The sequence below is a fragment of the Fusarium proliferatum genome (genome assembly GCF_900067095.1).
Source record: "Fusarium proliferatum ET1 genome assembly, contig: FPRO_scaffold004, whole genome shotgun sequence".
NCBI lineage: Eukaryota > Fungi > Ascomycota > Sordariomycetes > Hypocreales > Nectriaceae > Fusarium > Fusarium proliferatum.
In genome coordinates this window covers 1782321-1804014 of record NW_022194793.1, presented here as the reverse complement: position 1 = coordinate 1804014, position 21694 = coordinate 1782321, and the positions used below count along the sequence as shown (strand labels likewise).

The window sequence follows — 21694 nt, the reverse complement described above, 5'->3', positions numbered from 1 at the left end:
GTAGGTAGGTGTCGCAAGCTAATTAACAAGGACCTCCTCCTCCTCCTCATCCTGTCCGTCGCCGTCGCCTACTTTCTCTTCTTACATAACTCTCGTTATCCCAGAGGCTTCATCCTCTCGGACTTACTGTAACACTCTTTGCGTGAGACCGAATTGCCGTGCGGGTGCAGATCATCTCGTCTTATCAGCAGAGGATAGACTCGATCTTGTCTTCCTTTCCCCTCCAGCTTGCCATCTCCAAAACCCAAACGGGTCGTTTTCTACCCCGCCAAAACTGCCGCCATGAGTTGTAAGTTGCGACTATTCACAGCCTTGTTCCCCTCCCCGCTCTGGCGGTTTGGCCTCTGCGTCTGGTGTTGTACTTTCAAGAGCCCGTCTTGCTGCTTGATCCTCCTCCTGCAGCCCTTTGCACTACCCCGAATTATACGCTGACCACGGTCGTCATGCGCAGTCGCCGGCATGTTGAACAGGCTTCATGGCCAACCCGAGAGCTACGATAAGAAGTGCGCCCGAAATCCCCTGACCTCGATCACAAACCCGATGATTCCTAACAAATACTTTCTTCTGTAGAGCTAAGTACAGGTTTGGTCGAACACTCGGAGCTGGAACATATGGAGTCGTCCGGGAGGCTGATGGCCCAACTGGCAAGGTTGCCGTCAAGATAATTCTCAAGCGAAATGTAAAGGGAAACGAACAGATGGTCTATGACGAGCTCGAGATGCTTCAGAAACTCAAGCATCCTCACATTGTCAAGTTTGTTGACTGGTTCGAGTCGAGAGTAAGCTCATCCCACCCCAACTCTCTATCCCGATCCCCGCTCAGGTCAGGTTCTTGAAATACTGGCCCAGATCACTGCTCTCCCTCTCTGTTTCCCACGTTCCATGTGGCTCACCTTTTCCGTGCCTTCAGGACAAGTTTTATATCGTGACACAGCTTGCTACCGGCGGTGAGCTCTTTGACCGCATTTGCGAGCAGGGCAAGTTCACCGAGAAGGATGCCGCTGAGACTATTAAGCAAATTCTACTTGCTGTCGATTTCCTTCACAAGAACAACATTGTTCACAGAGGTACAGTGCTTCAAACTGCACATCTCATGACACCAACTAACCCGGTTTTCAGATCTTAAACCCGAGAACCTCCTTTACCTCAGCAAAGATCCCGATTCTGACCTTGTCTTGGCCGACTTCGGTATTGCCAAGATGCTCGACGGAAAGGGCGAGTCTCTGAAGACCATGGCTGGCTCTTTCGGTTACGCTGCCCCCGAGGTGATGCGGAAGGAAGGCCATGGAAAGCCTGTGGATATGTGGTCCATGGGTGTCATCACTTACACTTTGCTCTGTGGTTACTCGCCTTTCCGCAGTGAGAACCTCCAGGACCTTATCCGGGAGTGCACTGAGAACTCGGTGGTCTTCCACGAGCGATACTGGAAGGACGTCAGCAACGATGCAAAAGACTTCATCTTGCATCTAATCAACCCAGATGCTGATCAGCGTTGGACCAGCGAAGTAGAACATCACCGTCGTCACGAGGGGAAATGCTTGGGCTAACTTCGCGATACAGGAAGCTTTGGGTCATATCTGGCTCACCGGAAAGAACGCTACCGACTACAACTTGTTGCCCGAGATCAAGTCTTTCCGCGCCAGAAGCCGATTCAGGCGCATCATCGAGAAGATCAAGCTCCAAGCACGTATCGAGAAGCTCAAGGCTATGGAGGAGGACCCGGAGAACTCGGATCTTTCAGCTATCTTCTCCGAGGTTGCCAGAGCAAAGCTCGCCGACGACAAGGAGGAGAAAGAAGTTCTCCGTGTCACTCAAGAGGTCGAAAAGGATGCCAAGCGTCGAAGTTTCCAGGCTTAATAAATGTACTGAGGATCCCAATCAATTGCAGACATGTTCACATATATTGGATAGCATCACGGTGGGCGACCTTAGCACGACGCTGAGATGGATAGCAGCGTAAGTCCTCGCAAGATGCACGAAGGAAGGGCAATAACACGGATGGAAAAGACGAGTCGGAATTGGTCGCAAAGAGTGTTGCGACTCCTTAGGTTGAAAGCGTTGTTGTTTGTTTCGGGAATATTCTTTGGGTCTAAAAAAGGGTGGAAATTGAATCCTTCTGATATGTTATAACCCAAATGAATTCCATGTTCTTCTCGCAGATGATTATGCTGAGTAGATAAATGCTCTATATTGGTAGCCTCCGAGTTGACCAACAATCTTGTGTGATCTTCCCTTGACTTTTCTGCAGTAACAAGTTAAAGATCCAGTCTTTGGTGTGCTAATACAAATGACCGTCATTATTCCATCCCGAGCCACGCGTCAAGCGTATCCTTGGAACCTGCTGCATGCTCCTCGTTATATCATTGAATCTCATAAGCATACATACGATGAAAGGCACCCTCCACTTTCATTCTCATAAACCTTGTGTCGACAAAGATAACCGATTAATGACTGAAATGGGTAGAGTTTAGTCGTTCATGTCTGCCGAAGCACTCTCACGAAGTTCGGCATACCGACGCGCGTCGAATCGCTTGCGTTCCCAGCCTTTTGCGCGGAGTCGCTCTATCCGTATCTGTAGCTCAGTTGAACGCGTCTTGTCAGCGTTCAGCGTAGCGGACGCAGAAGTGGCCGTGTTCACAGTAACAGGCGACGGAGGTGTGTCTTCATACGGAGGGGTGATGTGCTGCTGGCCGAGCTCTGTCTCAATGAAGCTGAGATGTCGAAAGACTTGGCGCTGCAGGCTCGTTAGGAGGGCACTGTAGCGGTGAACAGAGCGAGCATGGCGGAAGGGATCGAGCTCTGAGTCTGTAGAAGGGGAGACGTCGTTTTGTGCTGATCGTGGAGTGAGGATTGACCGAGGCGCCTGAGTCAATGACCGCAGAGGCGCTGGTACAGCAGATGAATCTCCCCCGGAAATTTCTGGAGATGTTGAACGAGCAGGTCCTAAAAAGCTGCCTAGGCCAAGCGTTGGTGAGTCCGGACGTTCGAGAAGCTCCATGGGCACGTCGCTGAAAGTCACTCGCTTCTTCTTAGGCTTAGAAGCGGGCACGCTTTGGATCGACGAGATAGATGATGCCGGAGATACACTGTGAGACGAGGTCCATGTTGACGATATATAGGAGCTCACAGAGCTATCGGCAGAGTGGAGGCTTGGCAGTGTTGTAGTAGTGCCAGACGGTCTTCTCAACAAAGCTGGACCAACGGTGGAGTCTGCAGCATTGATGAGTGTTGAGGCACGTTGATAATGGTCACGAGCCTGGTTAAGGAGTGTGGTTCGTGCTGGGGCGGCTTGATGAAGTGCACGAGCAAGCATCTCTTGTGAGTTGGCTGCGTAAAAGTGAAGATATATAAGGTAAGCTGGCTCAACAATGCTCTGATCTCATTAGAATTGTTTTACCATTGTTAATGAAGAATAACTTACGAAATCTTTGAGATTGTCCAAGATTTCACTGCAGCGAGTTGCACAGGGGCGATAACGGCGGTTCAGATATTCTCTCTTGACATCCGAGATCACCTTCGCCCACTCCGCGGAAGTGTAAGGCAGAACGTGCAGAGTCTCTGACAGAGCCTGAGGAAGCCATTCTGGCGAGTTAGTCTCTGTGACTGAAGCACGACATGTCTCCATCCGTGGCGACGTGGATAATGATGATGTTCGTGAAGGCCAAGACGACGAAGTGGCTGTATGAATTGGTTGAGACAGCAAAGCAGCCATGATGACAGGTGATATTCTTCAGTCAAGGTAGCCCGAAGGCTCGTGTCTGGGGTTATGGTCGTGGTCTAGAGGCGAATGGATGGGGGGCTGTTCTGGGGGCGTTACAATATAAGAGTCCGGACTCAGAGCGGCGGCGCGCGTGGCGTGGCCAAGGTTTGTGTGGCCAATATGCCAATCTTTTGTTACCAAAATGGTGCCTTGTCAGCTCAGCTCCTCGTGGTCAGTCTCATGAGTGTATGCGAACTGGGGCCCAAGTATGACACAGCACTAAAGGTTTTGTGACGTGAAAGTGTCTTTGATTGTCTCCCCTGGCAGGTAGGGGCAAAGAGAGACAATTTTGAGTTGTCCCATAAATTGATTGGTAAGACAACGAAGGTATCGAGAAAATAGTTTCGTGAAACGAGGTGTAAGTGGGAGCCCCAGTGTTGTAAGAGCTGTACAGCGAAATCTTGACGACTCGTCGAGATAGTAAAGACAAATACCAAAGCCTCTGAAGCAGATTAAAGAGTGACTTCACATTAGAAGACGAAAACAAGTCGAAATACTGAAAGCTGTGCGATGATGGTGGTTGCGGGTAGTTAAGAGATGGACTGGAATTCAAGATATCCGAAAGCGGTTGCTGTTGAGCATATAAACGCCACATCGATGAACCATCTAGCCAGTGCCAAAGTCGTCCAGGTGACAAGCATAAATCAAATATTATAGCGTCGATACTACTCTGTCGTCGGGAATACCGATCTCTGGGCAATGAAGATCATTGCTAGGCTGGGTCTCGTCCTTTGTGTCAGCGGCGCCGAGCTCTTCGCTGGTTGCCAGGCGGTTTCGAAATAGTCCTGAGAACGATGATGCCGTTGAGTCATTTTTGGTCAGACACTACGAAAGATCGAGGTCCCTGCGGAGGGCAAATAGCATGGCATAAAAGAACAAAGGGTAGCAAAATCGGCTCAAAGTGGACAGTGTGTGAGTTGGAAGTTGAGACGTGACGGCCAAGAGTGTCTGTCATACGTCGGTCCTCGGGCCAACAGACACTAACACAGATAGATATAAGCACAACTCGACATGGGCTCACATAGCGCACACGATCCGGGTATGACAGGTTCAACCTCAATATCAGCCCTTGCCCTTGTTCTTGAGACCCTGTTCAGCTACTCAACTTCATGGTTCGTATCCAGCTGACATTGCACCTCTCCAAGGGTCTTTCCATACTCTTATTTCCTATCCCTACTACTGAGTAATGAGGAAAACTCAGCGAGAAGAGCAGAGCGGCCCCACGATCTTATGGGAACCAATCAAGCCAAAATGGGGATAGAGGTGCCGCGCCGGCCTCGCGAGCCTCAGACACTTCCGTGGTCCGGCCCAGGGGACCCACCGGGCCGTCACTTGTCGCGCCGTTCTCACTCTTACTTCGCTCTTTTCTCCCTCACTCCCTAGTAGCCCTACTTGGGCTGATAGGCTGGCCAAGAAAAGAAACCTATCTTCAAGGAAGCACCATACTCCTCCACAGACGGGACAGGAGGAAAAGAGGATGCAAAGAGGGGGATATGAATAAGACATTATTATACAACACAGAGCAAAAATGCACACAATCGAACTGCACTTACAGTCACTCGATTCGGCTTTGTCGGCCTTGTGGCGTGAACGACATACGCCAGTGTCTCGGTTCCAGAAGGTCGGGATCCTGAGGCCGTCTAAATAGACACTTGAACCAAACTTCAGAGTTCCCCTTCTGATGCAGGGTGGTCAGGTAGCAGCAGAAACTTAGAGCCCCCTCTCGACTTGATTGACGATGGTTGCGACTGCGGGCTCGCTTGATGCAATGGTCTCTTGCGGATGCGGCTATTGATCCGCCACATCCTGGGTGCGTGCGACTCGGTACCTGCGTCTCTGGTAGAATAAGGCTCCCTAGGATTGTGCCGCTATGGTAGTCTCTCCAGTCCTGTGTTCGTCTTTGTTTCAACTTCGGGGTCGCCATCCAAGCCTCTCTGCTCGAGAACGTCGGCTGGAGCCGTAAGCGGGGAGGGATTGGTCGCGGCCTGGCTTCCAGTTCATTCCGTAAATGGAGGATTACCTCTTTGCTCACAAGACATACGCAGTCTCCATTGTTGCCCGTTCGTGGTAACGTTCTCAAAAGCCCCAGCGTTGGAGGCTGGATGCTTTTCAACAGACAGGAGGAACCTAGAGCACCACTGTGTCGATCGGAAGCACATGGTTGTCATAGTGTTTGTTGTTGAGGGGAACAAACGTGGCTGCGCTAGGCAAAGGGGAACCAGAAAAACAGGCGACTACGATTGGCTTCACGGAACAACGTGTTTCCTCAATTTTGATGCCCATGATTAGCAATAAGTAGAATCATCCATTCATGTGAACAGTGGCTTCGTGAGATGATCGTCCTTTCTATTAAGACTTAACACCACGGCCATCTTTTGAACTGTTTTTATTGATGTTCGTCACGAAGATCTCAAGGCGTCGGATTGCTGTGAGGTGGCTCTTCCGTTCCTGGAGTCGCTTCAACTGCTGTTGGTGTGGTTTCAGGGCTGGCATCCTCAACTTCTTTCTCCGCATCCTTTACCTCATCGCCCTTGATACCATGGACAACCCTTAGACCCTCGGCTTGCCTGGTCATCTCGTCAAGCTCACGCTTGCGTTGAAGTCGAACCTTGATCTCCTTGGCCATGTCGGACATACTGACAAGAATACCCTCCTTCTCAGGATGGCCTTCTTGAAGTCCCATCTCCTTAATCTTGACCTTGCCTGACTTGACTTCATCTTCGCCCAGAAAGATGGCAAATGGTACACCATTGGCCTCAGCGGCCTTGAATTGTGCGGGCAGCTTAGGCTTAACTTTGTAAAGGAACTCTGCCTGTGATAGCACAGTTAGTCCTCTGTTCCGTGCAATAGTAAGGTTCGTGAGAAAAGTCAACTAACCTTGATTCCAGACTCCCATAGCTTGGCGCACACTGACATGCGTTCCTTTAGATATCCCTGACCAAAGGCCATGACATAAACATCGACATCATTGCTACGCACAGCAGCATTCTTCTCAGCGGCCATCTTGGCCTTGGTGATAGAGAAAATCCTGTCAACGCCAAAGGAGATACCGACGCACGGGATTTGACTCTTGCCAGAGAACATGCCAACAAGGTTGTCGTACCGGCCACCGGCAGCCACACTTCCTACGCCAACTGTGGGGTCATCGGAACGGTCGTCATCCTCGGAGCCCTTCTTACCCTTCTTCTTGGAAGGCTTAGACTCAGCATTCTCCTGCCCAGGGGTGACCTCAGGAGCAGAGCCCTGTGTAACGACCTCGTAAATAAGTCCGGTGTAATAGTCGAGGCCTCGAGCCAAGCTGAGGTCAAAAGAAACTCGATCCAGGCAGTCGAAGGCCTCTAGGTACTCAAACAGCAGAGCAAGATCCTCCATTCCCTTCTTCATGGATTCATTTGCGGCCAAGCTCTCTGTGCTCTGAAGCTTCTGCAGTAGATCCTGCTTACCCTTGAGAACAACCCACTCTCCGATTCGGTCAGCGACATCACCGTCAAGTCCCTTTTCCTCGGTCATCTCCTTTCGCACATCAGCCCAAGGCAGCTTGTCAAGCTTGTCAACGGCCGAGGAAATGGTGCGTATCTTGTCCTCAGGGACTCCACAGACTTGGAAAATACCGTCAAGAATCTTTCGGTGATTTAGCTTGATCGTGTATCCACCGTTCCAACCAAGTCCCTCAAATACTTCTGTAATAATGCGGATGACTTCGGCGTCGGGCAGCATGGGGTCGTAGGTGCCGGCAATGTCGAAATCGCACTGATAGAATTCTCGCATGCGACCCTTGGTCATGGCAGGTTGGTCTCGGCGGTAGACCTTGGCGATGTGATATCTCTTGATGTTTTGAATCTGCTTGTTCATGGCTAGGAAGCGTGCAAAGGGGACAGTCAAGTCATATCGCAGAGAGCAGATCTCACCACCTTGATCGGCAAGGTCATAGATGAGCTTGCTGTCCTCTCCATATTTTCCAGCGAGGATCTCTCGGAGCTCAAAGACGGGGGTATCGATCGTGACTCCTCCGTGGCGCTTGAAGACTTGGGTGATGGTGTTGAAGATGTGGTCACGGATAACCATATCCTTCCCCTCCCCTTGGATGGTGTTAAGGAATGACCTCTGTAGTACGATTGATTGGATCACTTACAGTCCTTTGTACCCTTGGGGGTCTTGAGCTCGAATTTATTCTTGGGTGCCATTTCGAGTGATGTGGGAGACTCTAGAGTGGTGGTGGGGTTTGAAGGGGAAGAGGAAGAAGAAGCGTAGCGGGGCAGGGAAAAGACTGTGATGGAGGGGTCGAGGCTGAGGAACCTTGAATGACGATACCTCCGAGTAAGAGCAAGGCAGGAAGGCGGACACCGACAGGCAGGTGTGGACGACAGTGATCTTGCTGTAATGCGGCTCAGGGAAAGGGATTTGATTGGGGCTTGTTTTGGCCTCATCTCCCTATCATTCGATGCGAGGACGCGACGCCCTCAGAGGAAATTGAAGCTTTAGAATTCACCACAAAAATGGCGGCCGATGCTCATCATGCGAGCGGCGGGACGAGATACCTATGCGTCACACTTTTGGGTACAGCCAGCAAGTCAGTCCCGCATAAAACCTTTCCAGTAGGAGAAGCAATTGAATACCTTAATGTAGCCTAGGCTGCCTGGCCCGAGAGAGTTGGTGGGGCATACCTTACTGATTATGGCCCGAAATGCTACCTACCTAGGGAGCCAACGCTGCAATAATTGGCTTTGATTTACGGGTATCTTGGTATTATTAGATGCAATAACTTAGTACTGCAAATTAAAAGAAATATGACTACAACGTGTAAGAAAGCTTGGAGAGAAGGGGTCTTGTGTATATGAGGAAGAGACCATATCTATTGTATTAATATAAGTTCAAGGTTTGTTATATAGAGCACTGAATTTAATCAAGCGACGCCGTTTGAGGCTTCACTCAAAAAGCGACATGATATTATCAGCATACCTGGTTAGTTACTCATTACAGTAAGGACTTAGTACTCCATAATAGATATTTACATAAGAAAGAATCACAAAAGCTTGATAGGTACCTAACGTTAGTATATATATCCAATTGCTACTGTCGTTCTATCAGATGCTTGCATTATAGGGTAGCAATCTATCGTTCCCCTTCATCATCGCGAAGGTAAATTTTAGGTATTTAATACCTGGGTATATTTTTGGGGAAGTTAATTTAATGCATTTTCTCTGAGACTTGTCATGCTGTAGGAAGTGATCCTATCATTCAGACTTGTCCAATGCGACAATCTGGCACACACGATAATTAAGAAACGGGGCATCAGCCTCATCCCAAGCTCCTCGAGATTACGGGACCCTCACTGAGGTACGCGTCAGATTTAAAGTCATCCTTCCATGTACCCCGTACTCTAGAAATGGTGCTCGAGTGCTGTGACTGGCATGTACACCACCAACTCACATTGGATCGGAATCTTGATTCGATCCGAACCCGAAGAGCTTACCCGAAGCGAAAATGGAAATTAGAGACTGGTATCATATCAAGCTGGCGCTATTGGCTGGGCCAACCTACGGAGTACCAGTACGTAGTAGGGTAGGTTAGTTCACCAAGTCCATGATGGGCATCCAGGTAGACAGACGACTTGTACAGGCTCGTGGTTATTGCCGACTCTCATGAATATGAGAGTTGATAGGCGAGGTAGTTCATTGTAAGCGTTTAAATAAGCTTATTTGGCAAGGTTTCTTGCATACCTACCTATTAAATAGTTGCATCTAATATCACACAACTCCATATATGTACGCGTACTCGGTCCCTCTTCACAGGCCCCGAGTTAAAACATGGTCTGTGGTGACCAAGCCATTAGCATGCTGACAGACAGGGATTGGTTGATGAAAAGTGTTCAAAAGATCGAGTCCAGTCTCAAATATAGATCTGACAGAATACACTTGTTTTTCCTGCGTCGTTGATCACCATAGGCACCCTTCATCGACCACCGTCAGTTAAAGCCCTTGTCACGTCAAGAATCACCAGTTTTTACCTTAATGCTTGCTGGTCTCGTATCTCGTACCAACGACTTCCCAATACGGTAATATACTAACTAGGTACCTTAAACAAGTCTGGACTGTAACTACCTAGTACTTACAGTCTTGTATGAAGTGTATCAGTTGATGTCTGCCTATATCAACCAACCATCCATCCCTCTTCTTCCTTTACTCAGATTACTCTTTTAGCAAATGCGCGACTTTGAGAGCCCCCGACTTCCATGATTGCCCTCATTTTGAAAGATTGAATCTGCTGTCGAAGACCCCATACGTGAAGGTGTCTAAGTTTCGACGCTATCATGACCGTTGATCATCATGACAAAATCGAGAAGTCTGCCAGCTCTCCTTCTTCGGAGCCTCAAGGCCCATTAACAAATGATGCAAAAGAAGACGAGTTGCAAGCCAAGGCAAAGGCCCGACCTGAGCGGACAGCAAATTTCAAAGATTACCTGGTGAGTACCCCTCTGACGGCGCCATGTATCAATGACACTCTTATAACATCCATAACTTGTAGCGGATATTCTCCTACGCAACAAAATGGGATTTCTTTGCGTATGCTGCCGGCTTTTTTGCAAGCATTGGAGCAGGGATTGTAAGTTGCCCCAGACCTCGGTATCAAGACAAGATCATTAGCTAACGCGTCTTTTAGACGCTGCCATTAATGAACGTAGTTTTTGGTAAACGTATTCACAACTCCTAGCTCTGAATCTGTCCCTGATGACATTACTAGGACAATTCGTTGGCAACTTTACAGAATACTTTATGCCAGGCAGCACAACATCGCAAAGTGAATTCAACAAAAGCATCGATAAGTTGGCGTTGTATATGTTCGCTCTGTTTCTGGGTCGTTTCGTGCTCAACTCTATCAACAAGGTATGGTCGATCAACTAACTCTTCATCCAAGCACTGGGTCTGATCTGACCACCTCTAGTTCGTCTTCCGCATGATAGGCATCAGGCTATCATCCGCCATCAGACTTCACTACCTACAAAGACTATTCGGTCAATCTATCCATGTCCTCGACTCAATGCCTCCAGGCTATGCCACAGGCACCATCACCTCTACGGCCAATGTCCTACAGCTAGGCATATCAGAAAAACTAGGCACCTTTGTTGAATACAACTCAACCATTGTAGCTGCGATTATTGTGGCATTCGTCAAGAACTGGTCCCTGACTCTTGTCACATCTTCAATCATCCTATACCTTTTCCTTGTCTTGGGAACATTTCTGCCCATGATACTCAAGGTTAATGCGCTCATCACAAAGGTTGCGGTGCCCTTGCCCTTCAAAAACCTCGACTGCTGACCAAGAATTAGGCAGAGGGCAGAGCTGGTGCAGTTGCCAGCGAAGCTTTGGCGAGCGTCAGAATGGTGGCCGCGTGTGGTGCAGAATCACGCATTTCCAGGCGATACGGCCAGTTCGTTGAGGAAACCCGCCAACATGGTAAACTTCTCTCTCCGCTTGTCGCTGGACAACTCGGTTTGATAGTGAGTAACCTGGATGGTGACTGAACTTCAAGCTGCTGACATACGTAGTTTTTCGGGCTATATGCTGGCTTCGCCCTTTGTTTTTGGTTTGGTGCCAAGTCCTACTCCGAGGGAAGATTGGACAACGTGGGAGATGTCCTTGTGTGAGTCCGTCCATATGACAAATGATACTATGCTGATAGCTCCAGCGTATTGCTCTCTGTTATGATTGTCGTACTTTCCCTCGAACGAACATCTACGCCGCTGCTAGCTGTTGGGAAAGCCACCGTGGCAGCCTGCGAATTTTTCGTTGTTATCGACGCTCCGCAGCCTGCCAAGGGTACTCTGAAGGATCCCGAAGTCTCTTCGACACAGGATATCATTTTCGAGGATGTTACCTTTGCTTACCCTAGCCGGCCTCATGTCAAGGTGCTAGATGGCCTGGACTTGCGTATAGAGGCTGGAAAAATCAATGCGATTGTCGGGCCGTCCGGGGGAGGCAAATCGACCATTGTTGGGCTCATTCAGAGATGGTATACCTTACAGGATCAACACGTCCTTGCCAAGGTTATTGAGAAAGAGAAAAAAGGGGGCCGCAAGAACAAGAAAGATGAGAGTGATGAAGATGCCGACGCAGAAAACATGGTTGATAACGAGCCTGAAGAATCAGGACCTCCTATTGAAGTCCACGGGCGAATCTTGACAGCAGGCCAATTGTTGGACGACATCGATTTGAAATGGTGGAGGTCCCAGATAGGTCTCGTCTCGCAGGAGCCATTTCTGTTTAACGATACGATCTATAAGAATGTTGCCTATGGTCTGATCGGAAGTCCATGGGAAAATGAGACCGAGGAGAGGAAGAGAGAACTGGTTAGGGAGGCTTGTCGAGAATCATTCGCCGACGAGTTCATTGATCGACTGCCAGATGTAAGTTGTGGCCAAACCTTGGCGGAAACCCATCAAGGCTAACACATGCAAAGGGGTTGGATACACTCGTTGGTGATAGTGGTGCCAAACTCTCTGGTGGACAGAGGCAGAGGTTGGCTATTGCACGATCTATCGTGCGAAAGCCAAGTATACTTATACTGGATGAGGCCACTAGTGCTATTGATGTCCGTGGTGAGAGGATTGTCCAGGCGGCCCTTGACAGAGCTGCGAGAGACCGGACCACTATCACAATAGCCCATCGATTGTCGACTATTAAGAAAGCAGATCGTATCATCGTCTTGAAGAAGGGCAAAGTCGCCGAATCAGGTACACATGACAGTCTCATGACGATCGAGGGCGGAGTCTACTCAGGGCTTGTACACGCACAATCCCTATCGCTTGGAGAACCCACAGATGCAGGGGATGAGTCGGTTGAAACTGAGGACAAGCCAGTCCTGGCTAACGCGACGAGTGTTGCAGCTTCCGAGGTTGATACGTCGACGGAGGCCTCTAAAGACAAGGCGCGGAACTTCTTTGCAAGCTTTGGTCGACTGTTCTATGAGTCAAAGAATGTCTGGCCAGCGTTTTTTCTGACTCTATTTGCCGGTGCCTGTGTGGGAGCTGGAGTACCACTACAGGCATGGATCTTTGGGAAGATTATTGTTTCTTTCAACGACATAGGGACTGACTCGAACCTATCCGGGAGCAACTTCTGGTCGCTCATGTTCGTCGTCTTGGCTTCAGGAATTGGAATCAGCTACTTTGTAGTTGTCTTCGTGGCCACTCGGATGTCATCCACGATACGAGTGAAATACCAGAAGCAGTATTTTGATGCGGTAATGTTTCAGAAAACATCGTTTTTTGACCATGAAGACCACTCTCATGGAACAATAACGTCCCGGCTTGGCCAGGACCCCAAGCAACTTGAGGAGTTGATGGGACTGAACATGGCTAGTGTCTTTGTCGCTCTCTTCAACGTGGTTGGAGCAATATCCATTGCGTTCGCTTTCGCGTGGAAACTAGCTCTCGTCTCATGCTGTGTCGTGTTGCCCATAATGATCGTTTCAGCGTACTGGCGCTTCAAATACGAGCTGGCATTCGAGAAGATGAACAATGATGTCTTTGCCGAGAGCTCAAAGTTTGCATCCGAGTCAATAGGAGCATTTAGAACTGTCACTTCGCTGACATTGGAGGATTCGATTTGCCTCCGATATCAGAACTTACTCAACGAACACGTTGCATCAGCATACAGAAAAGCCAGATGGGTGAGCATACTCTTTGGCTTCTCTGATAGTGCCAGTATGGCATGTCAAGCTCTGAACTTCTGGTGGGGAGGTCGTCTTTTGTCAAGACATGAAATTGGTCTAGTCGCTTTTTTCGTTTGTTTCAGTGAGTGAACTTTACGACGTTCTGTATTCGAGTAGTGCAGACTGAGACCCAAACGCTTCTGACCCTTACTTACATCTCACAGTGGCGATTACAAATGGAAGCGAGGCAGCTGGGCAAGCCCTTGGCTTTGGACCAAACAGTGCGATGGCTTCTGCAGCTGCGAACCGTATTCTAAACATGAGAGAGAGCAGACCGCGAGACAAGGTCTCTACCTCGCAGGAGATCCCAGATACAGATGGTGGAATGTCGATTGAGCTGGAAAACATCGCCTTCAAGTACCCGACTAGGAGCACACCCGTATTCAAAGGATTGAGCCTGAAGATTGAGAAGGGACAGTTTGCTGGCCTCGTAGGCGCCTCAGGCTCAGGAAAGTCATCGATCATTTCGTTACTGGAAAGGTAGGCTTTGACATCCATTGCAATTACATACATCGTACCGTGGCTGAAGAAACAGATTTTACGACTTGGACAAGGGCCGGATCCTCCTGAATGGCAAGGATGCTACCGATATCAACTTGTACGAATACCGAAAATACTTTTCTCTCGTGGCCCAAGAAGCCACCCTCTTCCAGGGCACCATCAGGGAGAATATCTTACTTGGAGTCGACCCCTTAGCAATCACCGATGAGCAACTACACCAAGCATGCCGTGATGCCTCGATCCACGATTTTGTCGTCTCATTGCCGGAGGGCTACAATACAAATATTGGATCACGTGGTGTATCACTTTCAGGTGGTCAGAAGCAGCGCGTGGCGATTGCTCGCGCTCTGATTCGCGACCCAAAAGTCCTCCTTCTCGACGAGGCTACGAGCTCCCTTGATTCGGAAAGCGAAAAGCTAGTCCAGTCGGCGTTCGAAAGAGCTAGTGAAGGACGCACGATGCTCGTGGTAGCACATCGACTGGCCACAGTGCAGAATGCTGATGTGATCTTTGTCCTGGGAGATGGCCAATTATTGGAGCAAGGATGCCATGCAGAGTTACTCAAGAGGCGGGGCGTCTACTGGAACATGGTGAGTATTCTTGCTCGCCGACTGAAATGGCGGGAGTGTGCTAATTGAATACAGTGTCAAAGTCAAGCCTTAGATCGTTAATAACGAAAGCGAGTGCAAAATTAAGCATGTACTCCGTAGATCGCTCTCTACTCTATATTCTATCCCGGAAAACCAAAGGGCATGAATATAGCAAACTCCTGAACCCAACTCCCTGCTCTCGCTTGTTGTAAATGTCTAGAGCCCTGTTGTAGAAGACATCAAACAGAGATACAATAAAACACGATCATCATCACACCTTTTTAGTATTGAACATATCGTCAATCTCGCTAAGGATGTCTCCTGCATGCGTCATAACGAAATCATGGCTCCCTGGAAGAATTCGCCAGCGGACATGGTGCTCACCGCCAATGAGAGATAGTGCATCCCGGCGATAGGAATCGTGGTCAATAATCTCGTCAGATCTAGCTAGTAAAATAGCTGTGGTGCCAGGAGCACGCTTGGACAACTTGGCCCAGGCGTCATGCTGATCGGTCAGGGGTGCAAAGCGAATGCTCGACATGAACGCGGGGACGAAACCACTGTGATGGGTGACCATCCAGCGTACATACTCCATGACACGTTGCTCCAACGGCGTAACGGCCTCGCCGGACGCTGGAATCACTTCTGCCTCGGCAACATTGAGTGGTGGCGTAGTGACAGCCTCGATGGGCGTCTTGGGAGGTGGCTTGGCTGAAGCGGCGATAGGCTTTTGAAGACGACTGCGTGTAGCAACGGCGAGAATGCGCTCCGGGACGAGGCCAGAGACGAAGAGGAATCGAGAGACGCGACCAAAGGAGGCGGCGCGGATTAGACCAGCAGGCGCGAGGAGCACGAGGTCGCGCACGAGGTTAGGAAACGCATTGGCAAAGTGAACTGCGATGCCACCGCCGAGAGAATAGCCAACAAGGCGGAAGGCGTCTGTACCGGTCCATGCAAGAGGGCTAGAAGCCAAGACGAGAAGCATTTGGGAGACGTAGAGACGGGCATCGTGTGGAATATCAGCGACACCATCGGAGAAACCACGCCCAAAGAGATCCTCGAGAGATATTAGTCAAGCTGGAGACGCCGAGTAGGTAGTAAGAAGCTTACAAAGAGCATCACACGATAGCCGCGTTTGGCGAGCCCAAGAGCTATAGGCCCGAGAGTGATGCAGGGAGTACTGATGCCGTGCACAAAGAAGACCTTTTCACCATCCTCAGGGCCAAACTCGTAAACACGTATGCTTCCGTACTAAGTCTGTGGTCAACATAGTTCTGGGTATCAGGCCGTGAGATAGTGGCTTGCTTACTGGGGTTTCGACATCTCGAGCGCCAGGAAACTGATCAGGTTGATAAACAAGATTCTTCAACTTATCAGCATTGGTCTTGTCGTACACGCCCGCCTTGAGCGGATTGCGAATGGTTTTCGGGCGCACGGGGTAGAGAAGTGCGCGGGCGATGGCGAGAAACGCAACAGTTGAGAGAACAGTCGTTGTGACCACGAGGGCCGTTGGCGTATCTTGAGGAGACATATTTGTAGAATACTGGATGGCGAGAAGAGCTAAGACTAAGGTAGAAAACAAGAGTACAAGTTGATGGGCTGGCTGGTGAAGAGAGAGGGTGAACACTTGTTCAGCCACTTTGTGAGATTGGTTGATTAGGTAGGTACTTAGGTAAGGTATGTAGCACGTCTGAGTCAACGATGCAGTCACAGTGATAAAGCGGAAATGCTCAGCATGTGGTAGCTCCTTTCGCCTTTTTGGGAAAATACGTGATCGACAGGGACAAGAAATAAACTAAGGGATACTGTTCTCCGTACGAAAAGGGTTTCAGCTTTGCAGGTCTGAGGGATACCAAAGGTAACGTCACCATACCGGCTTTTCCACTGACTGAGCTGAGAGATAGCCCCGCCGGCTGAGCCGGAGGTTAAAAATATCCACCTACAATACCGATATACTACCCCCCGGAGCTTGTCATACCCTCTATTATCATATTTACTATGTAATGAATCTGTCTCTTTTTTATTGGCTGATAATAATGCCTGGTATTTTTGTCTATAAAAGTTAACGCGAGCTAGAGTGTCCAATAAGGTAGTTTTGGATACCTGTATGGTTGCTCTATATTGTACTTTACAGTTACTAAAGCGTGAGTGTTTCAGATTACCTAGTGAATACTGTTTCTGATATACCACGATTCTAGACATTTCATCAACTGTGGCAACTGTCTCTAGATGGACGTCACCCAACAAGGTATGCAGTATTTCATGGTTGTTTGTTTATGGTAGAGTAGAAAGTTATGCCTTTATTTGGGTGTTTAGGCTCCGGTTTATCACTGTTAGACAGCTGGCTGGACTCTATAAAGTCGCTTATATTTATAAATCCATGCTCAGCATCTGTTCGTGGCTATGGCGTAGGCTGACTATGTTGAGGAAGGTCGAATGAAGCTCTCTGAATGCTGAGAGGATGTACCTTGACCCGTTGCAAGGGCATGACTGACATTCTCTATTTGCTTTAGATCCTTTCTTTGCTGCTCCTGCTGCTGAGGAGGAGTTTTACCTACCTATTTTTGGTCTATCTTCTTGATGAGCTTATGTACTTTAGGTACCTTAGGTATGCGGTATTATCAACTTCAATTTTGGCCCCAGGCCGAGTAAACATAACAACTTTTCATCCTACTATACACATCGCATCATGACAATCCCAGACTCCCTAACCTAGCCCTACTGCCCAAGCAACATTTCCCAGTTGCCGTATCAAAATGCTTAGGTTTTCCACAATCGCTGGAGCCATTCTGTTTGCACCACCGAAGTTGGCTAGGAGTATATCGTGAACAGCCTCCATGGTCGTCTTTGGATTCTCAACTGATGCCTCAGCTGCTCCATTGCGTTGGTTCGGTCCTCGAATGACTGGCACGCCTTGTCCCGTAGCAATGTACTGCTGCACGCTCATCGCTTCCGGGCCATCGATGTAGACTTTGTCATGCTGAGAAGACATATCCTGCTGGCTCCCGGCTTTTGTTATCACCCCGTACGTCCACAAGGCCAGCGCCGCATGATGTACACCGACGGCGTAGAAGTTTTTCAATTGAGCTGAAGGGAAGAGCTTGGCAAATCGAAGAACTTGGCCGGCGTGCCATATAGCTGCCCGAGAGTCTACACTTTCGACCCATTGCTGGAGCACGGGGAATGTCCGATGTGCCTGTTCATCCCCCTCTTTTCCTGCGAAGAGCTGCAAGTCGTCCATAGATATATGCAAGGCCATCATGAGCTGATTGAGCAACAGGCGTTCTTGGGCTGTGACCTCGGCCCAGTTCGTGGTTGTGGTTTTGAATGCCTGCAGGTCCTGGAGCAGTTGGTGGCGTCGTGCAGCTAGCAATGAACTGGAGCCTTCATACGTGTCTTGGATATATGATCGTGTTCTGCAAGACGAGCAAAGATTTCTATACTCTAGGATCAGGAGCCAAAAGGCCTGAAGATAGATTGCTGCTGAAAATTGTACATCCAAACGATGTCGATTCTCTGAAAGGAGGTTCAGATCGCGGAATAGATCGCCAACTGACGGCGCCCGTTTCATGTGTCCAGCCTCTCGTCTCAAGTACGCATCCTTCCAATCCTTTGCTGTCTTTGCGCACCACAATTCCTTAGATGCAGGTAAGGGGAGGGTGAGTTCAGCGTATGACATAACGGGGTTAGTCAGAGCTGTCATGGACTGTTGGCTATCTCGAAGGAAAAGATGGAACACAAAACTGGCATGGTCAGCATTGATAATAAATAGACAGAAAGGAGAAGAAGAGAAAAGGAAAGGAAAGACAAGAGCGTCGCAAATACTTACCGTTTCCACTTCTCCATCTCGACCCATGTCCGCCACTTTTGCTCGAGGTTCGCACCCTCATCCGCAGGTGTTACTGAAAGCATCGGATACGAAGACCTCTGGAACTTGCCACGATATCGCATCATCGTCACGGGGATGTTGACGTGGCACTCTGCAATTTCCATCTTCCGTCGATTGCCGCTCCAAAGACCCGTGTCTTGACCCAGAACAATAGCCTGAATGAGGCCTATGTTGAGGATTTCTTCATTGTTTTCTTCAAAACGCCTGGGCATAACAATTCCTATTTCAAGGTTAGAGACAAGAAGAACTTCCGAACTGGTTATACATACGGATGGACTCCTGCAGAGCATACCCAAATTTTCGCAGAGTCGGTACGGGGATCAACACGGCACCAGCAGCGGCCGCTCCCGCAATCCATTCTGGCTCTTGCTCATTGAGCTTGAAGGTCGGGAAATGTATGTAATCCGAGACCTGGTTGGTATGCGAGTTGAGAAATACATGCAACATTGTGTCTAAAAGATCTGCTGAAGGAAAGGACCCTGAGATGCGGCTCGACATCGTATCAGGTTGACAGGCCCCCAAGACCAGTGCTAATACGCCATCACGAGCGGCGAAATCGAGTTTTTGGTCAACGACCCTTCTGAACCCCTCCTTTGAAGCCTGAGCCTGTATACTAGCCACATCTCTTTTCGAAACTGGCAGATTTCCCTGCTCGCCAAAGGCGTTGTCATTTGCTACTGGGTCCCATCGCCATGGAGACACATCCCAGGCTGTGACAAGATTCTGCCGCATATGGTCCATGTCGATGGGACTTTTTGGGGTCTCTTGCTGTACTGGGGCTGAGCTGGCCATCCCGTCCGTATTCCAATGATCCAGCAACCCAAAGTCCATGTCTGATAGTTCCATGTTACTATCATTACAAAAGTTGAGTACTGCGAGACCTTGATTTTCTGGGATCCTGGCTGACTGGTCGTACTGGTGTTCGTATAAGACATCCCGAAGAAAATCACAAAAGGGAAGTTGATCTGTCCCGGCTTGGCTGGAAGATCCAGCCTCTGAGCTAGGTGGTAGATCCCCAGTGTTTGGGGTTGCTGACCGAGAATGTCCATGGAAGTGAGTATTCTGACAATACAGCGATGGTTGATCAGCGGGGTAAGAAGTCGGGTTAGGAAAGCTGGTGGGAGCGTATTCCGCGGAAGCATTGCTACTATCGTGTTCATCATCGACAGGTGTTTTGGAACGAGCACTGGTAGACAAGTGAACTAAGTTCATGGCTGCAGACGAGCTTGCCTCTGACGAGACGCAGGTCAAGCCACGACGAACGCATCGTTGACAAGGCTTTTCTTCCTGACACTTGACCCTTGCGGTGGCACAAGCCTTGCAGGCATGGGTAACCCTGCCGGTGTTGAGAGAAGTCGTACGCCTGCGTTTCTTGGTGTCGTCGTTCTCATGGTTGGTCTCATGGCGCTTCTTGAGATCAGCACGCGCAAATGTCTTTCCACAAATCGAACAGGCAAATCTACGGCCCAAAGTATGGGTCTGAACATGGCGTTGAAGGTGCTCCGGCCTCGAGTAACGTCGTCCACAGTGACCACAGGCGTAAAGTGCAAGCCCTTTCTCTGGCTTCGCTAGTGAGGAAGCGCCGCCAGCTGAATCTCCTGAGGACGGCACCGGCACAGGAGGGGGGGGATATGATTGAGATGAAGGGTAAACTGAGGCTGAATCTGAACGTGAAGGATCAATGTTCTGAGAAAGATTCGAGGACGAGGGCGAAGGGCCAGCCATTGCGCGCAACTCGTTTGGATGGATATGTAGGTAGGTAGGTAGGTAGGTAGGTAGGTAGGTAGCGTAGCAAGCAGGCTTTACTAAGCCCGCAACGGTGCTTAATTTGACATTGAAGAAGAAGTATATATTGGAGGAGAGCGAACCCCCAAGAAGAAGGAGAAGTAGAAAAAGAGAGAAAGAAAACAGGGTACAACAATGTGAGGAGTTGAGATATGCGAGTGGTAGGTAGCAATCAATGCTGTAGGGCTGGAAGCGGAATTAATGTGGCGGATTTAGTGACGGATAATAAATTAGCAGGAACTTGAAGCAGGAAACAAATGATTGGCCGTGGGATTTAAAGAGTGTAAAAAGCTTTAAAGAAAGGTGCAGAGTGCAAGGATCAGTGACATGGAGCCTAGTCAGGAAATAATTGACAAGAGACCAGGAAGCGACTTTTTTCCCTCTCTCTTTAAGTTGTCATGGATCCATCCAATGCTAATAAAAGTCAAAGGTAAAAATGTAAATCCTGAACGGTCTCATTTGATGGGGAATGCTCTCATGATATGATTGGGCCCGCAGGATCTAAGCTGAGAGGTCTAGTCCCTTTTCTGGCCAAACTCCGGGCGGCATCAGTATCGGAGTCAATCAGCCTACAGTACCACGTCAGATAAGTCAAAGCTCTAAAACGCTATCATGGCCTGCTAGTTATATCGAAACTTGGGACTACGTCCGATGTCGTCGTCAGCATATGTCGACTGGCCAGGGTCTAGTATGGGGATGCGATATTCCGCAACTGGCCAAGAAATTGAGAGCATACGTACTCTGCTCCATATTCAAGGGAGCCATCGTGAAACTATTACGTCTTGTTCTAGCTGCGTACGTCTTCCTCTCTGTCTAATCCTGCACTAGACAGCCAGACACAGACCCTTATCTGATCGCGAGGTTGAAAAAAGATTCGCCATGATCCATCCATCGTCTGAAACACCAACGCTAACAATTCACCTGAAGCCGACTCAGCCGTGCCAAGACCTCTCCTAATATCATGAGTCTTCTCATCCTGTCCTGGACCTGCATACACACAAGCCCGTCAACGTGTGATGGCGTCAACTGCCCGAGTTCTATTGGTGTAAAATAGATCGACCCCAATGAGACGCGAATGCCTCATTTATCAGTCCACGTAATGCACACAGTAGCGGCGTTTGCCGCTCTCCTGCTTGAGAATGAGGTCTCATGATGCTTGCATTCGACTATTTCAGAGGTGAAAAAAATATCCATATCGAGTCGTTGTTTGGCCTTGCTTTCATTGGCCTGTTTGCTCAACACCAGCCCCTTTTGTTCGACCACCAGCTAGTTGTTTGTTCTGTTGCAAGTTTGACATCACACCAAAGCACCAGTTGAGACACACGTCGTCAAAGTTCTGCACTGATAGCAATAACATTGCAGATTTACTGAGAGAGCTCCGATCACGGCGCTAGTATTGAGCATACCGCATAGCCGACGCTTCTGTGGTGAGCTTTCGATTCGTCAAAGGGGGTTATT

At 49.1% G+C, this 21694-nt stretch overlaps 7 protein-coding genes across 7 annotated transcripts; 3 read left to right on the top strand and 4 right to left on the bottom strand.

Moving 5' to 3' along the window:
* Nucleotides 1-459: 459 nt before the first annotated feature.
* On the top strand, nucleotides 460-1856 carry FPRO_04756 (putative CMK1-Ca2+/calmodulin-dependent ser/thr protein kinase type I; the record flags this gene model as incomplete). Its single annotated transcript, XM_031230302.1, has 5 exons — nucleotides 460-503; nucleotides 571-778; nucleotides 910-1066; nucleotides 1119-1504; nucleotides 1560-1856. 5 exons carry the CDS (start codon nucleotides 460-462, stop codon nucleotides 1854-1856), a joined length of 1092 nt encoding a protein of 363 aa, XP_031080452.1.
* Nucleotides 1857-2466: 610 nt separating this feature from the next.
* Nucleotides 2467-3711, bottom strand: FPRO_04755 (uncharacterized protein; the record flags this gene model as incomplete). The annotated part of the gene is made up of 2 exons (XM_031230301.1): nucleotides 2467-3372; nucleotides 3421-3711. The coding sequence occupies 2 exons, from the start codon at nucleotides 3709-3711 to the stop codon at nucleotides 2467-2469; spliced, it is 1197 nt and encodes a 398-aa protein (XP_031080451.1).
* Nucleotides 3712-4770: 1059 nt separating this feature from the next.
* Nucleotides 4771-5142, top strand: FPRO_04754 (uncharacterized protein; the record flags this gene model as incomplete). The annotated part of the gene is made up of 2 exons (XM_031230300.1): nucleotides 4771-4871; nucleotides 4905-5142. 2 exons carry the CDS (start codon nucleotides 4771-4773, stop codon nucleotides 5140-5142), a joined length of 339 nt encoding a protein of 112 aa, XP_031080450.1.
* Nucleotides 5143-6169: 1027 nt separating this feature from the next.
* Nucleotides 6170-7943, bottom strand: FPRO_04753 (putative HTS1-histidine--tRNA ligase, mitochondrial; the record flags this gene model as incomplete). The annotated part of the gene is made up of 3 exons (XM_031230299.1): nucleotides 6170-6571; nucleotides 6637-7838; nucleotides 7892-7943. The coding sequence occupies 3 exons, from the start codon at nucleotides 7941-7943 to the stop codon at nucleotides 6170-6172; spliced, it is 1656 nt and encodes a 551-aa protein (XP_031080449.1).
* A 2126-nt stretch (nucleotides 7944-10069) lies between these two features.
* Nucleotides 10070-14643, top strand: FPRO_04752 (uncharacterized protein; the record flags this gene model as incomplete). The annotated part of the gene is made up of 12 exons (XM_031230298.1): nucleotides 10070-10222; nucleotides 10285-10362; nucleotides 10420-10453; nucleotides 10501-10643; nucleotides 10702-11037; nucleotides 11088-11258; nucleotides 11307-11401; nucleotides 11447-12164; nucleotides 12218-13553; nucleotides 13636-13951; nucleotides 14007-14562; nucleotides 14617-14643. The coding sequence occupies 12 exons, from the start codon at nucleotides 10070-10072 to the stop codon at nucleotides 14641-14643; spliced, it is 3963 nt and encodes a 1320-aa protein (XP_031080448.1).
* A 190-nt stretch (nucleotides 14644-14833) lies between these two features.
* FPRO_04751 (uncharacterized protein) lies at nucleotides 14834-16093 on the bottom strand (the record flags this gene model as incomplete). The annotated part of the gene is made up of 3 exons (XM_031230297.1): nucleotides 14834-15619; nucleotides 15673-15813; nucleotides 15872-16093. The coding sequence occupies 3 exons, from the start codon at nucleotides 16091-16093 to the stop codon at nucleotides 14834-14836; spliced, it is 1149 nt and encodes a 382-aa protein (XP_031080447.1).
* A 1176-nt stretch (nucleotides 16094-17269) lies between these two features.
* Nucleotides 17270-20176, bottom strand: FPRO_04750 (putative transcription factor Pig1p; the record flags this gene model as incomplete). Its single annotated transcript, XM_031230296.1, has 3 exons — nucleotides 17270-18305; nucleotides 18392-18671; nucleotides 18721-20176. 3 exons carry the CDS (start codon nucleotides 20174-20176, stop codon nucleotides 17270-17272), a joined length of 2772 nt encoding a protein of 923 aa, XP_031080446.1.
* Between the last annotated feature and the right edge of the window lie 1518 nt (nucleotides 20177-21694).